At 41.3% G+C, this 17044-nt stretch overlaps 1 protein-coding gene across 1 annotated transcript; it reads right to left on the reverse strand.

The window, feature by feature from the left end:
- Positions 1 to 1403: 1403 nt before the first annotated feature.
- Positions 1404 to 10156, reverse strand: LOC311041388 (protein NLRC3-like; the record flags this gene model as incomplete). The annotated part of the gene is made up of 8 exons (XM_084086299.1): positions 10044 to 10156; positions 9416 to 9656; positions 8947 to 8999; positions 6703 to 8533; positions 4485 to 4658; positions 3720 to 3890; positions 3485 to 3637; positions 1404 to 1479 (listed from the first exon to the last, which is right to left on the reverse strand). The coding sequence occupies exons 1-8, from the start codon at positions 10087 to 10089 to the stop codon at positions 1404 to 1406; spliced, it is 2745 nt and encodes a 914-aa protein (XP_083942425.1). The 5' UTR covers positions 10090 to 10156.
- Positions 10157 to 17044: the final 6888 nt, after the last annotated feature.

A 17044-nucleotide genomic window follows, 5' to 3' on the forward strand; every position in this document is an offset into this window, starting at 1 on the left:
TGACAGACGGTTTTTCTTTTTTTTCAAGCTACTAGGCAGGTGATTGGATGATCCCGCCCCTAGCAGCCACTGATTGGTTCGGAAACGCAATCCCAGACGTAATCTGCCGAGGGCTAAAAGTGCGATGCGATTTTGCAAAGGCAGATTCGTCTGGAACCAGGCTACGGAGGTTCTGGAGGAGAGGAAAAGCTACCGCGACGTCATGGCGGAGCTCTACACCCATGGCCTGAAACCGGCTCTTCGCCACCCTGCCAGACTCTTCGCCTCTACCGTGACAGGCGGCCCGCAACAGGAGCTTACTCTCCAGGAGGCTTGTCAACTTGTGTCTTCAGCACAGAGCCATGATTCTACAGAGCCCGTCTCCGCGTCGGACCAAGATTAGGGAGTAAGGTCTCACCCTCATACAGTAGCCTGCTAACAGACTCTCTTCATCAGCATAGGGCTGACGTCCCGTACTCCTATGATCATAACATTGTCTTTTTTTTCTTCTCGCTTTTTACTTTGAGCTGTGGTCAGTAGCCAAGTGGGACGTGGCCCACTTTCGACCCATTCTAGTTGTGTCATTCAGTTTAACAGCTATTTTATTTCCATTATTGTATTGGGACTCTTATTTGTTGCACTGTGGTGGTTCAACACACGTTTTTGTCACACTTTTTTTCCTAGGTGTTGTTTTCGTTTTATAGCCATTACTTTTCAAATGAGCAAATGTGATTTAGTTACTACTTATTCAAGCTTGTAACCCTACTAGTGACGGCACCTATTCCTCTGTATAAGGTGTTTTTGGGCAGCTTTTTTATTCCAGTGGTTTGTGGTCTTTGACCTGTTAGCCCAAGTTATGGTGAGTTGTAGCTGTTGCTACATTTTGGGGATTTACCCCATTGGGGAGGGTTGGGTTTTTTACTGTGTGTTTTTGTTTTTACTTTTTTTCCTCAGCCTTTTTTGTACATTTTTGCTCTTTCACTCTTGACAGCAGTTGTTTACCGAGTTGGTGTCCTCAACTCCACGCCTGTTGCATTCGTTAATATATATGCCCCCATATTTTTATGATCCCGCTTTTTTTAAGAAGATTTTTCATTTAATCCCTAATTTTTCAGGTACCAATCTTATCTTTGGTGGAGATCTGAACTTGACCCTTGATCCCCTTTTGGACAAGCAGTCCTCTAAGTCCCCACAGCCATCCAACGCCAGTGCTTGTTTGAACACTTTGATGTCCAACTCCAATTTAGTGGATATTTGGCGACTCCTCCATCCAACCACTAGAGATTATAGTTTCTTCAGTCCGGTTTATAAGAGTAATAGTCGCATTGACTATTTTCTCCTGGATGCTAAATTAATTTCGACAGTTGGGTCAGTAACATACCACCCTATTGTTATTTCTGATCACTCTATACTGTCCGTGGATCTCAGGATTGGAGAACAAGAGCTCTAGAGGGCGACAGTGGCGCCTTGACCCCACACTTCTGGTTGACGAGCAGTTCACTAGCCACATGGAGAAATCAATTTCTCATTTCATTAGGGAGAACGACACTGGAGATGTTAATGTCTCTATCCTGTGGGAATCTTTTAAGGCGGTGAGTAGAGGCCACATTATATCTTTTGCCTCAAACAAGAGGTAAAACGAAAGTAAGAGACTGACAGACATAGAAAATTACCTTTCCATTCAAGAAAACTCATTTAAGGACAACCCTAACAATGCAACTCTGGAGTCAATTACTAAATTAAAAAAACACTATCCTCTCACAAAGAGTTAGCGCACTGCTTGCTAAAACCCAACAAATACTTTCAATTGGGCGATAAACCCCATAGTTTACTGGCAAGGCAGCTCCGGCACACACAATCCACCCGAGCCATTCACAAAATAAAAGATAGACAAGGTAAACGTATTACTGATCCAGCCGGGATCAATAAGAGTTTTGCTCAGTTCCATGAGGAACTCTACCAATCCAAAAGGTGATATTATAACAGCTATATCTCAATTTCCCAACAATAAAGCCCCCGGCCCTGACGGATTTGTAATTGAGTTCTATAAAAAGTTTCATTCAACCATAGCTCCATTGCTTTTGCAAATGTTCAAGGAGTCAAAACAAGCTTCAGAGCTGCCGCACTCTCTTTATCAGGCAAATATGGCCTTAATCTTGAAGAAAGATAGAGATCCATTAGACATGTCCTCCTACCGCCCAATATCCCTTATCCCTATGGAAATTTAAATTTTTAGCAAAATAATGGCCAATAGACTCTCCAGGCACATCGCCAATCTGATCCACCCCGACAAGACAGGTTTTGTTCCGGGCCGTCACATAAATTCCAACCTACGCTGTCTTTTTAATATCATGTATCATAAGGAAGAGTCAGTGGTCATTGCCTTAGACTGCGAGAAAGATTTTGATTGTTTAGAATGGAAATACATACTGTCTCCTTTAAAACATTTTGGCTTCTGGGAAACATTTATAGACTGGATCAATATAATTTACGCCCATCTTGAGGCATCAATTGTCACTAATGGTGAGGTCTCACAGCCTTTCCATCTTAAGAGAGGGGTGAGGCAGGGGGACAGCTGCTCCCCTTATCTCTTCCATTTGGCCATCGAAGTTCTAGCCAGCCAGATTAGACCTAATCAAGAAATCGCCCCAATCCAAGTTCACAACACTGTCAACCATCTATCGCTATTTGCTGATGATATGACTTTATTTATTTCCCGTCCTAAAACATCTATCCCACCTTTATTACGTTTAATTGAGACATTTGGTAGTTTTTCGGGCTACGAGGTCAATTGGGGAAAAAGTGAATTGATGCCCATTTCTGAGAATGTTGATCCAAGCTTCTTGCGCACAACAGCCTTTAAGGTTTCCACAGACACATTTTAAACTCTGGGTATAATAGCCACTCGTAAACATGGGGAACTTTTAAAGAAGAACTGTGATTGCAAGATGCAACAGTTGAAAAATAACATTGAATTCTGGAACACTTTGCCCATATCCATGGTTGGTCGTATTAATGCCATAAAAATGGTCGCCTAGATTTTTATACCTCTTCAATTGTTTACCTGTGTTTATACCTCTCTACTATTATTTCAAAAAGATGAATTCTGTTGTTTCATCATTTATTTGGAGAAACAAATCTGTGAGGATATCTAAAAAAAAACATTTATGTAAGTCTAAGGCAGCAGGGGGCTTTGGGCTACCGCAATTTAAATTGTACTACTGGGCAGCCAACTTGTATGCGCTGTCTTTTTGGCGCAACTACCTATCAGCAGAGCATGTAAATGGACCAGCTTGGCTTCAGATTGAGATGGCTTCAGTTGCTGTTACCTCTCTTCTTGCGTTGCTTAATAATCCAGCCAAGCGTAAACTACTACCCTACATAACCAACTCTATTATACTTGACTCTTTAAAAATCTGGAATCAAATTCGTCAATGGCTGGGCCCACCTGCCCAGCCATTGAAGGACTGCATTATCCAATAGAACACAGTCCATGTCTACTCACTCGACAGTCTCCAATCCAACAGATAGCATTTCCTGTCCAGAGTCTCCTGTATGGTTGCAGTTCAGCTCCAGGTGTTTCAGGTAGGAAGGATTGAGTTTCAAAGCTGATACCAGGGAAGAACAGCCCTCCTCTGTGACCCCACAGCCTGACAACCTGCAGAGAAATAAAGACTTTAACAAACTGAACTTGATCTTCAAGTACAGATCCACACAAAAATAAACCACAAATTATTTACCTCAGGGTCTGCAGTTGACAAAGTGGACTCTTCAGTCCATCTGAGAGCTTCTTCAGTCCTGCATCCTTCAGGTTGTTGAAGCTGAGGCACAATTCTCTTAGGGAGGGAATAAAGCTGAGAGCTGAGGCCAGGATCTCACAGCATCTCTCTGACAACCAGCAATGAGTCAATCTGAAGGAAGAATAAAACACAACATGTCTGATTGTGTGCTATAGTAAATTTAGCACACATTTAGTTTCACTCTCACACACCGACAACAAGGGCTCGGGTAAGTGAGGTGAGTGAGTGAGTTAGTGCCCATGCTAAGAATGCAGTGTGCCATCCGAGTCGGCAATAGGTTGTCAACTTTTTCAAAATCACACGCAGCCTATGCAGGACATTGCATGAAGCAAAACAAGCATTTGCATCTCCCTAACACGAACATTTTCCTCTTTCCAAAGAAGTATTATCATATTGATATTTGCATTCTTCATTCTGATCTTCTTAGATATTAAAATAGTTTGTGATTGATTGATTGATTGATTGATTGATTGATCAATCAAGTGTTAAAAATGTTAAATATACATAGTATTAAAAAAACGGGATGGGAACAAAACATCCAAAGTCTAGTGTAATCAGAGATGTTCAAGTTTTAAATTTATCTCAGTATGCCTGTACATACTGTAGTCACTATACCTAATCATCAAACGTGTTCACACTCCTCAAATTAATAAAATGCATACTAAAACAAAACTTATCAAACTAATTATGGTAAATTAATCTGACCTAAGTTTCTCCAGTTTACAATGTGGACTCTTCAGTGCAGCACACAGTCGCTCCAGATCTGAATCGTCCAAGGCGTTGTCACTGAGATCTAGTTCTCTCAAATGGGAAGGATTAGAGCTGAGAGCTGAAGCCACAACTTCAAGGTGTGTCTTGTCGAGTCCACAGCCAACAAGTCTGTACAAAAAGATTGAATGCAAAATCAGAGATTATGACAATTAATTAGACCATGTTCACTGTCAAGGAAGATAACTAAGAGGCATTCTATCTAGTTATCCATTCATTAACATAAAGTAAGAACAGGCAACCAAAGAAAAGAGTGAAACTTGCATGATGTATTAAGTAACCCTTTTGGTGTGTGCGTTTCGTGTGTGTGTGTGTGTGTGTGTGTGTGTGTGTGTGTGTGTGTGTGTGTGTGTGTGTGTGTGTGTGTGTGTGTGTGTGTGTGTGTGTGTGTGTGTGTGTGTGTGTGTGTGTGTGCATATCAATGTCAATATTAGTACTATTAGTAATACTGACTATAATTTGTACAGCCACATCTCTTGTGGTTGACTTACTAGCAGTGGCGTAATTTGTATAGGGTTGCTGGGTTATCAGAACCCAATATATTATGTAGCCTATAGTTTTATATCCCCATAATATTATTCACATTATTTCCGCAATTCTCATTGACGACAAGATTCCGGTGGTAATCAGAACACTCGCCCCAAAACACACTCGCCCCTATTCGTTTTGTGGACAGACCGCCGCATTAGACCCAGGGCGAGCGCGTTTTGGGGAAAGCGTTCTTGTATTCCATTCCAGCCACCATGCTGCAAGAGATTTCATTCACCGCGTGTTTACGAGTCAATTTTGGGGAAACAAAATAATTAGGAGCTCAAAATGAGAGGATACAAGAGTTATCTGTGCAATAGCTGTAAAGTGTGCATATTTAAGCAAGTATCTTAAAACAGTGAAACCTACCGAGGAATAAGGCAGAAAGTGATTCTGCGACTCCAGTTCAAAGTAAACTAGCGAGCACGGGAGTTCTCATCAAATCCAAAGATTCATTGTGAATAATTATAAACAAACAACCTCCTGTTGCTCCCAAATTGGGGATCAGTTTGACCAAAACCAAAGGTGTTTAAGAGGAGGAGGCGGAGAATATGTTGCGGCCGTCGGAGATCAAAGGATTTAGCTGTAGCAGCATCAGTCATTCTTAATTACAGGACCACTGGACCAGGCACTACCACAAGGTAGGGTCCAAGTGTTTCCAATTGGTCTGCACCTAACCCTATCCATCAGATCCAAAGTAGACTTACTAGGTAATTTGTGAGTGTTCGCCACTGCCCCCTGCTGGAACCGGCTGGTTCCAGTGACCAGGAGGACTTTGTTTTTGAAAAAACAAAAAGGTTTTTCTCCTTTCCTGAACAATGGCCACCAGCGAGATGACTGTCCTTCAGTCAAAAATGGTCACATTTGTTTGCGACCAAAAGACCATGTATTATGCAAGTACATAATGAAGTTGATCAAAGTCTCTCAGCTGCATTTAAAATACATTTTTGTTATTATATTAAGCCTTTAAATGTCTTAATGGCCTTATATTGATCAAAATGATATTGTGAACAGTTGTGGCTGTTTTCTGAGTGTTTCCTTAATTTTAGACTAGTATAGGCTATCTTAGTCTGTTACTGTAAATGTAGTTTAAACCAGTGAAATTGCTGCATATGATGCATCCATATTAGGGGCCCTTCTGATACAAAAACCCACAGCAATTAAGTCGGTCTACGCCACTGCTTACCAGGAAACCACGAGAGATGTGAATCAGTTGTATTTAATGTCATTATTATGTGTGTATGTGATATAGTTAGTTTTAGGTGACTAAATATTTGTGTAGAGTTGATGTTGGTTACCACCATATGTTTTCACCTCACCTGAGTCTAATTACATGGTGGTTCTCAAGCCTTGTAATTTCAAGAACCCCTATAACTCAGAGTGTACACATGGAACCAATGAACCCTTAGGGTCCATTTGGTTCCGTTTGTATCTCAGAATTATATTATATATTTATATATCAGTGGATATTGTTCCGATTAAACTATTAAACTGAAATACCATTTGTTTAAAAAAAGAAAAATTAAGATAAATGTGTCTATTATGGTCTAGTTTATACTATATTATTAGAATAAACTATTATGGGAAAAAATATGTTTTGTGTTCTGAAAAGACAAAAAATACTAACCGAGCCTTTGTGCAGTTCCTCACAGCTGGGACCAGTGTCTTTCGCCCATCCTCTGATGTGTTGTATTTCTGCAGGTCCAACACCTCCAGAACCTCCTCTGACATCTGCAGCAATCTGACCAGAGCTGAACATTGGATCTCAGAGAGTTTCTTTCCTGACTCCAGGTACTGTTGGATCCCCTGACTTACTGAGAGGGCCTTCATCTCCATCAAACATTGAAAGATGTTGATACATCTGTCAGGAGAGCCACTGCAGGGATCCATCTCCTTCAGGTTGGCGATGGCTTTCTGGATCTCCTCTGGACTGTTCTCTGTCTGACCCAGCAGGCCTCCTAACCCTCTTTGGTTGGACCCCAGTGAGATTCCATGCAGGAAACGGACAAAGAGGTCCAGGTGGCCACTTTCACTCTGTAGGGTTTTTTCAATTGCAGCTTTCAGGAAGTCAGACAGGGAACTGTTGCTGTTGAAATCGTCATTGTTCAGGAATGCCTTCAGTACCTCCATGTTTTTCTGTGTGAAACAGTCAAACAGGTAAACTGCAGCCAGAAACTCCTGGATGCTCAGATGAACAAAGCAGTAGACAGTTTCCTGGAAGAATTTACTGTCTTGTTTGAAGATCTCTGTGCACAGTCCTGAGTTCACTGGACCCTCTTTAATATCAAGTTCACATCTGTTCAGGTCTTCTTCGTAGAAAATGAGGCGGCCTTTCAGCAGATGTTCAAACGCCAGCCTACCCAGCTTCAGAAGAACTGCTTTATCAGCCTCCGTGAGTTTCTTTTGATTCTCACCATGCTTTAGCCACTTCATCTTTGTCTGAACAAAGATGAAGTGGCTGTAAATCTCAGCCAGGGTCTTGGGAAGCTCTCCTTTCGCATCTGTCTTCAACTTGTCCTGCAGAACGGTGGCAATGATTGAACAGAAGACTGGGGTGTCGCACATGATGTGGAGGTTCTTCGATGCTTTGACGTGTGAGATGATTCTGCTGGCCTGCTTCTCATCGCTGATTTTTCTCCTGATGTATTTCTCCTTCATTTCATCAGTGAATCCTTTCACCTCTATTACCATGTCAACGAAGCATTCAGGGATCTGTTTGGCTGCTGCAGGGCGTGTGGTTATCCAGATTTGAGCACAGCGAAGCAGTTTCCCTTTGATGAGGTTGACCAGCAAAACTTCCAGTAATGCGGCCTGGGACAAGTCCTTAGAGCATTCATGCTGGGTTTTGAAGTCTAAGTTCATGTGGCTTTCATCGTAACCATCAAGGATAAACTGAACTTTGCAGGGACTCTTGTCGTAATTTGCCTCTCCTGACGTCTGCAGCTTGGTGAAGATGTCATTAAGAGCTTCTTCTGTGATGCATTCATATGTGGGGTTGCATTCATGAATTAGCTGAGCCAAACTAAACTTTCGCCCCTGCAGCAAATTGAGTTGGCGGAATTGGAGCACGAATGTGAGATGGGGATCTTGATCTTTTTTCGTTGCCCATTCAGAGACATGCTTGTGTACGAGAAAGGTTTTGCCAACTCCTGCTTCGCCAATCGACATCACTGTTCTCATGCATTTGTTTTCTCCAGAAGGGTGTGTAAAGATTTCACTGAGTTGGATCTCCTGCCCTGCTTTCTTCCTCTCCATCTGTGCGACCTCGGGTGACCTGCTGATCTCTGTGTCAGCCACACGTGTGATTGTGAGACGCGTGTAACACTCAAAATCCTTCTTATCCTCCTTTTCGACTGTCCCATAAGGTACACATGCAAATGGTTCCTTAACCTTTGTTTTAAGCTGGCCTTGGTAGTGTGTAATAGGACGTGTATCTTTTTGTGTTTTCACCATGAAATCTGTAAGGAACAAAGCAATTCCTTTAGATATTAATGGAAATTACAAGATCGGCATGATGTGTTAAAATAATGAATAACAAAATGTTTTCACTTGACATTATTATTACTATATTTTTGTCCAGATCTTTTATACTTTACTTTACATTACTTTACTCAAGCTGGTTTGTACAAACCTGAGGACCCATGTTATCCCAGTATGATCTGACATGTCTGATTCAACAATGCTACATGCTACCATTATCAGAACATGTTAACTGTAATGCAATGCAATGTAAGGTAATTGATTGTAGCCTAAGTGTGATGTAAGTTTAATGTCCAATGAAAACAAAATCAAACAAAACAAAATATTGTAAAACTTTTATTTTTTTGAAGAAAATTACTAGGCTGAAAAAATGAGTTTAAGCAGCACTAACCTGAGACAGAAGCAGCTGTTCCTTTGGGTTGTGTTGGACTGGGCTGAGCATTCCTGTTCCTGAAATTCAAATTGTTTTTTTTTTAACTAACTATACTGTCTATACAGTAAATCTACCATCCTATACAAATCCTACATTACATTATAGAACCAAACATTGTCAGTAACTTGATTATCATATTCATAGATTATAACTGAGACATATTGTGTCTCTTGAAGATCACCTAATGCAAAGTTAACACCACAGACAAACATAAGATTAACTATATATGAAAATATGGGGTACATAATTCTAATTAATATTGTAAGACTTGAATGAATATACTGGAAAAGTGGGAATCTCTTGGAAATAGAAAGAGGATAAATGAGAATGACACATGATAGTGAAAGCATCATGGCCTGAAAAGGTACATTGTCTTGTACTAATACAATGTTTGACCTAAAGATGAACATAAATGAGTATTACTTACAGCTCATCAAGAAGACCCTTCTCATTTGTTTCAAGACCTTTGTAGAAAATGTCTTTGGCTTTTCTGCAGTTCAGGAGTGTGTAGAGTTCCCTCATCTGATCCTGAGTGGTGGACTTGACCATCACTTTGTTGTAGCCCTCCTGGATGATAACACGCTCCTGAAGGAGCATATCCAGGATGGGTTTGACCATGGTCACTCTCTGAACCAGGCCAAGCCGGTGTTCATCGACAAAGTGATTATCTGAAGATAAGTGGAATGAAAATGGAGTTCTTGGTGATACGCTGTGCCAAACCCATTTAAACATGTTTCTGAACATTCATAAAATAAAGAAAATGCAAAGACTTTCCATCCCCCTGTTAATGGAATTTTAGCAAATGTTTGTATACACCTATGTCTGTTTTGGGGGGGAATTTAAATGAGCTCATCAATCATTGGATTAGCCAACAAGCCTTCCAGTCAAAAAATATCTGGATGGAAAGTGATCATGTGAATGGAATGTTAGATCTGTTTCATTTGATCTATATGACCCTGTTTTAACTTAGTATATGAAGCACTTAAAGGAATACTACAGACTACAGGTAAATAATGTGAACAGCTCATAGCACATATATTATAGTGTCAGCTTACCTTTAGCTTTAGAGACTCCTGTACTTGTTGACGTTGGAATTGACATTGGTGGGTCAGTGTCTGTAGCTTCATGCTGGTCTGATGTAACTATTGTTGAGTTAGAAAAGACAACAGACTTGTATCAGAAACCTGGTATTACCTGATATTAAATGAATTGCATTTGTGTTAACAAATAAAGTGCACAAGGTTTTCCTGTACTGTTTTCTGTAGCCTGCCTGCTGCACCCGGTGAAATCTAGGTGTTCTGTCACCTCAGATGCAGATATTACACAATACATTTTTATTTAGCTTTCACGTTTCCCCTCCATTTCCTTTCTAGTTATTAAAAAGAACCATGGATGAAAAGAAACTGACTTAGGTTTGTAAATCGCCATAATAACCATTATTATTCGCTGTTAAAAATGGTTGCCTGTGAGTCGGATGGTCTGACTCCTACACTCACTGCATTAGTCGCAGAGGGCTCTGCAAATAATGCAGAGGCTGTTCAAGTGTTCAAATTAAATTAAAACACACACGTAAGCTAATATGGCCTAATAAAGATGAACACTAACTGTTAAGATGAGTCACTTACCTAGCTAAATGCATTGATGAAGGACTTTTTCTTTATAAAATGTTTTTAGCCAGAAAAGTGAAAGTATACTGTGTAAATATAGGCTTGTAGCTCACATGTAGTGTATGGTGAAGCCTTTCTTAAAGGAGTCCCCGGTAGGAGACTTGAGTTGTCTCCTACCGGTCATCAAATTATTGGCTCAAGAAAGCGACAAAAACTAAAAAATGTCCATTAATTCAAGGCTTCATTGGGTGAGTAATTGATAGAAAATAAGTATTTTTTGGGGGTGCACTACACCTTTAATGAACTAAGCACCTATTGTCTACAATATTAAATTCATAGCTTTATATTTCACATTTATAATCAATCCAAAGTACCTAGGCCTACACAAAGTCAGTCCGGCTAAACACGTATTCACATTGGCCCCCATTCACTAAGCAATTTACGACCAAATTTAATTTTGATCGTACCGGCATTTAAGACAATTCCTACACTAGCAGTCAGATTCATTAATGTTTTTTTGTCTGTGATTTAAGCGTGAGTTCTGCCCGTTCTCAAGTCAGCCCTGCGGCTGTCTTACCAGGGAGCAAAGCTGTGCGTATGACGTTAGAATGCTTTATTCTTCATGCAAAATCAATTACAACAGTGTTCAAACCTCTAATGAAATAGTATGTGCCCAACATTTGTCAACACATATATATATAAAAATATGTCAAGCGATGTATTGCTTATAGCCGATCCATAATAGACCATAGGTATAGACATGATGCAGATTCCACCACTTTTTTTCCACCCTAGGTTATCAGTTGCATTTAGAGCTGAATTATAAAGGTCCCTCAGAGTATTTGCCAGTGTCGCCCTAGGCTGCCCTAACGCGTCTGATATCTGGTCTAGAGGGGTGGGTTCAAAATCTCTGGAGAAAAATTCTGCGGGATCCCATTGGCAAGGCCTTGTTAACGTAAGAATGGGCCCTAGGCAAAGCATGATTTTTGGGGGCCCCCCCACCTCGCTACATAAGGTGCTTATCCGCTTGGCCCAAATGTTAACTAGGTGTCCGGAGTATTTGTACAATTTATTAGTCCATATTTTTCAATAAAGAAGTGTTTTAATCCCGCCTGTGACCGAACGCTATTCCCCCCTCGTTTACTTCCTGTTTACATTGAGTGTAGGCCTGACCTCGACTAGTCGAATAGTCGACTAATTAGTCGCGGGGGGTCCGAGTCGACTGCGTGTCTCTTAGACAATTTATTGTTTTTTCCCAATAAATTATGATATATATGTTATCTTTCTTATTATTTTAATATTTCTAATGGAATATCAGTCATATGTAGGGGCTTATATGATTTATTTGTATTTATTATTTTCTAGGCACACCCGCAGCTTTCAGCCACTGCCAGCAGTGCCAGTACGTTGAGTGCAGCGGCTGCGGCCCCACAGTTGACTCAGACGAAACTGGATTTTAGGGCACCAGTCTCAGAGAAAAGGAGAAGAGCTATTACGGACAAAATTGCCAATTTTGTTGCGCTTGACATGAGACCAATTAACATTGTTGAAGGAGAAGGTTTTAAAGAGTTAATTCGCACACTGGAGCCAGGATACACATGTCCAAAAAGGGAGACAGTCATGCATGCTGTGTATGAGAAATACACTTCCTCAAGGGAAGAAGTTTCCAAATTAATAAACAGAAGTGAAGCAGTCAGCTTGACCACATATATTTGGACTTCACTAACAATGGATGCATATATGACAGCTACAGTGCACTTCATTACAGAGGATTGGCGATTGGAATGTTTTGTGTTAGAAACAAAAGAAATGGAAGAAAGTCACACAGCAGAACATATTGCAGAAACGCTGACAGAGATTATTTCTGATTAGAACATTCCACGCAATAAGGTTGTTTCTATTGTACATGACAATGCAACAAATATTGTTAAATGCGCTGATCAACTGGCTGAAGACCCGTAATGGGGGGGAGTGAGGGGAGTGCGTTGTGCTGGCTACACTTTACAACTGTGCATCAACACTGCGCTCAAGCAGCAAGATACTGTCAGTCGCACTGTAGCTGCTGCAAGGCGACTTGTTTCTCACTTTTAAAAAAGTGCCAAGAAAACCACAGCACTTGCAGAAAAACAGCAAGGCGAGGTTCAGGGTGAGGGTCAGGGTCAGGGTGTGCCCACTGTGCCACAACATAAACTTATGCAAGACATTGCGACTCGCTGGAGTGCAGTCTATGTGATGGCCATCCATTGGTCTGGCCATCTGTTGGAACTGGCCATCCATTGGAACTGGCCATCCATTCACTGTCAAATCATAGACCTTAGCTAGGACAGGGTCATTTCTTGTCTGTCTATGTACCTGTGCGCTGGTAACAGGCAGGGGTTCTATATGTGACATGTGTAGCACTACAGCAGGAGCAGTAGCTTCTTCAGACTTCACTTGTGGAAGCCGGGACAGTCCATCAGCATTTCCATGGAGCTTAGTACTTTCATATGCAATTGTGTATGTGTGCGCTCCTAAGAATAAAGCCCATCTCTGTATGCGTGCCGCTGCCATGGCGGAAACACCTTTTTGGGGACTAAAGATGGATACTACGGGTTGGTGATCAGTAATCAAAGTGAAACGTTGTTCATATAGAGGTACTGATTAAACTTTTTCACACCCCATACCAAGCTCAAAGCGTCTCTGTCAATTTGTGCATAATTGCATTCAGCAGATGTTAAGGACCAAGAAGCAAAAGCAATTGGTCTCTCTGAGCCAGGCATCCTATGTGATAATACAGCCCTATGCCATATGGTGACGCATCGCAAGCCAGGCGCAGAGGAAGGCATGGGTCATAGTGTGTCAACACTTCATTGGAGGTTATCAGTTGCTTTGCTGATGTGAACGCCTGTGCACACTCCTTGGTCCACCTCCATTTGGTGTCCTTTTGCAGCAGTGCATTCAGTGGGTGTAACACAGTTGAGAGATTTGGCAAGAAGCAATGGTAGTAGTTAATTGCCAGACCCAGGGTCTGGCCTACATGAGTAGGCGGGTGCATATATGAAAAAAAAGCACCTTACCCCAAAAAAATTGGAACAAAAGGTTTCTCAACTGTTTTTTTGTAGTATGTGGTGTCCTGAATAACATACTAAAAGTCTACCAAAGTTTGATCACTTTTAAGGTGTTATTTTCAATATGGCGTCCAAGATGGCAAAAAAAAAACGTTAAAATAGCTTAATTCCTTCATTATTTATCCTAGACAATACTTTTTGTGTCTAACCCCATGTTTTGGGGGCCTGGGAATCCAAACTTGTCCAAATTGCAGAGATACAATTAGATAATTGTGAAATACTATATTTTGTTTGAGACTCTATTAACACCCTCTGAAATGGTCACCCGTTTCAAGTTAACTTAACTAATTATATAATAAATGTCCAACAACTTTATTTATTTTTTACTGGAACAAGGCTTCAAGCTATCCTCAAAACACAACACAACTAATAGTCACAATTTGCAGAAGGTGGTGGCAGAGAATATTGTCTGTTGATATATAGTATTGTTTTCAATATTGCCCAAACTAAATTCATCTTTGACTATACACCCCACCCAAGAAGATTTTCTTGCATTTTAAACCCATCTCTCTGCACCCATCCCCTTACCCACCCCACAGTAACTTCATAACTCCTCCCCTACATACACGAGAATATTTATTTTCTCGTGGACAAGCGCAGTGTCATCTTGTAGACACACAATTTAGAAAAACATTGAATAGATGTTTATAGAACTTTTTATCATTAGGAAGGCAATCATTGTGAGTGTGCAAAGAGGGTTGGGGTGGTTATGGAGGTTAGTGTAGAGCTGTCAGAACTGGGTGCCTAGACAGAGGGGAGTATGCGGGGTGGGTAGGTCTAGAGTTTAGTGGGCCTAGGGTTCCCCTCAGGTGGGTAGAGGGGAGTATGGGGGTCACTGGATTGCTCCCTGGGCACTTGGAGCACAGAAGAGCAAAGTTAGGAGCCAAGGAGACCCTGAGCTTCTGATCTCCCCCATGTCTGATGTTCAAAACCTCCAATAGAAATGATACGCCATTTCAACAAAGATAGTTCTGCAAACGATACTTGAAAGATAAACTTATTTGCCAGATCTCACTCCAAGTGGCTTAGGGAGCCTGCGCTCTCCTCGTTCTCAGCTCCTCCAAAAGCAAATTAGCATTTGGGATGCAAACGATTTCTAAGCCACGGTACGCTGGAGGACGGATGTGTCCCTATGTCGCCTGGCTCACTGGATAGTCCCACTGGTCCCAAGTGGACCTCCACGCTGGCTCTCGAGATAGGCACTCCCAAGATAGGCACTCTTGAGTTAGCATAGGTAGTCCCCAGTGGTGGTGGTTGTAAAACCTCCACATGTTGCAAGACTATGTCAGGCAGACAGTCGTGTCCCTATGTATGCTGGTCCCAAAGGGACCTCCTGGCTGGTCACAGGAGAGTTGGTGGTGGTTGACGATTAATATTCCCAGGGGCCCCCAGTGACTTGATGATGATCTTCATCGGGTTTAATGAAAGTAGATTAAATTATGCAGTTTGTAATACCTTGTTTACTCAATAAAAATGATTTGTCGGAAGTTGGATCTGTTTGTATATAATATCAGCATTATGCCTATTATGCCTATAATAGCAGAATTATGGCTATCTAACTCCCGAACACAACAACAGAGTGAACGGCGCAACAATTCGTTTCCCCCGAGCATGCGCAGATTGCGCATTCTGCTCTGTGATAACGTCGCGCGGAAATCCGTCAATGGGGAGACTGGAGCCCAGGGTGTCATGGGTTGTCGCCTAAACGTACCTTCTTGCTGTTACAATTATCCAAAAAACAGCAGTCAGCCAGCAGTACCAATCACAAAAAAAAGACATGTGAAATTAAATTTGCACTAAAACCTCACACAACAACTCACAGGAATAAGGAGATGTCTGTGACAAGCAAATCTGAACCTTATCCACGCCACACTCCTCCACCACCCCTGTCTAGACACCCAGTAGAAGACACTAGATACATGTTGTGATAGCTCTGTACTGACTTGCACACCCTCTCTAGGCCCACAAGTGGACATTTTTTTCCTACCGAGTGTAGCGTTGTGAGCTTGTACATCGGCTATTTTCACAATGTTTGCCTCTTTCTTACCTAATATTTGAGATAATATATATATATAGATAATATAGTCTTATGAGTAATTAAATTGTAACTTTATAAATGTGCAGATACCCTGTATACACTTATACTGTATGTTGGTTTGTTTACTGTTGAGTGAGAAAACAATGTTGCACATTAAGCTAACCATCTGGGGACCCCTAGTTTGGGACCCAGGCACGTTTACAAACAAATTGGTGAAGGCATTTCTCTGTAAGGAATTTCTTCCAAGATTTGTGTAATATTCCCAGTCCATCACTTGGCAGCCATGTTTTTACAAATGTCACAGTACCACCCAGTAATAATGAATGTATTCCTTATTGGTATCCAAAGAACTTTTGAAAGCTTCAACAGAATGTGAATTGCATGTGTAGGTGATGAATTCACCAATCCTGGGCATTATGGCGTGTAGAAAGCTTTAATATATAATTGTACTTATAATAACTTGACTATAATGTATATATGCTAATTTGATTCCTAGATCACCAAAACTTGGGGTTAGGCACCATAATTACTTGTGTAGGGCAAATAATGAAGGAGTAATGGTCTTTTAAGGAACTGGTGGCGGCCATCATGGAAATTTGACATTTATAATGATCAGATTTTGGTAGACTTTTGTTATTAAGTACACCTGAGACTACAATAAACCATTGAGAAACCTGTTGTTCAATTTTTTTTGGGTCAAACCATATTTGCACCCTTCTCCATACATGGCGAAAAAGACCGGCTGTATAAAAGGGACAGACAGCCTACATACATGGGCATAAAAGGGACCTCGGTCTCTCCCTTTCTTCTCCATACATGGGCATAAAAGGGACCTTGGTCTGTCCCTTTCTTCTCCATACATGGGCATAAAAGGGACCTCGGTCTGTCCCTTTCTTCTCCATACATGGGCATAAAAGGCACCTCGGTCTGTCCCTTTCTTCTCCATACATGGGCATAAAAGGGACACAGGCTGATACGTCATGTGAAGTCCGGCGTGACGTAGTGCTCTGATCTTATACAGTACTTAGGGGCGGCCATAGCTGAGTGGTTAGTGAACCCGCCTGGGGAGCCAGAGGCTCTGGTTGCCGCAGGTTCGATTCCCGGCCAGGCCAGCATATGTGTCGATGAAATGAAATTTGTCCCTGAGCAAGACTCTTAACCCCTAATTGCTCATAGGTTCTCATTGGAAACAAGACCACAAGGACTTTCATGAATGTCCTGTTAAAAGGAATTATCCTTATCCTTACTAGGAATTTATTCTTTGTCTGGCAGAACCAGGTCTCCTGGTCTTGTTAAACCTAGAA

This window comes from Gymnoscopelus microlampas, assembly GCF_963454915.1.
Source record: "Gymnoscopelus microlampas genome assembly, contig: SCAFFOLD_28, whole genome shotgun sequence".
NCBI lineage: Eukaryota > Metazoa > Chordata > Actinopteri > Myctophiformes > Myctophidae > Gymnoscopelus > Gymnoscopelus microlampas.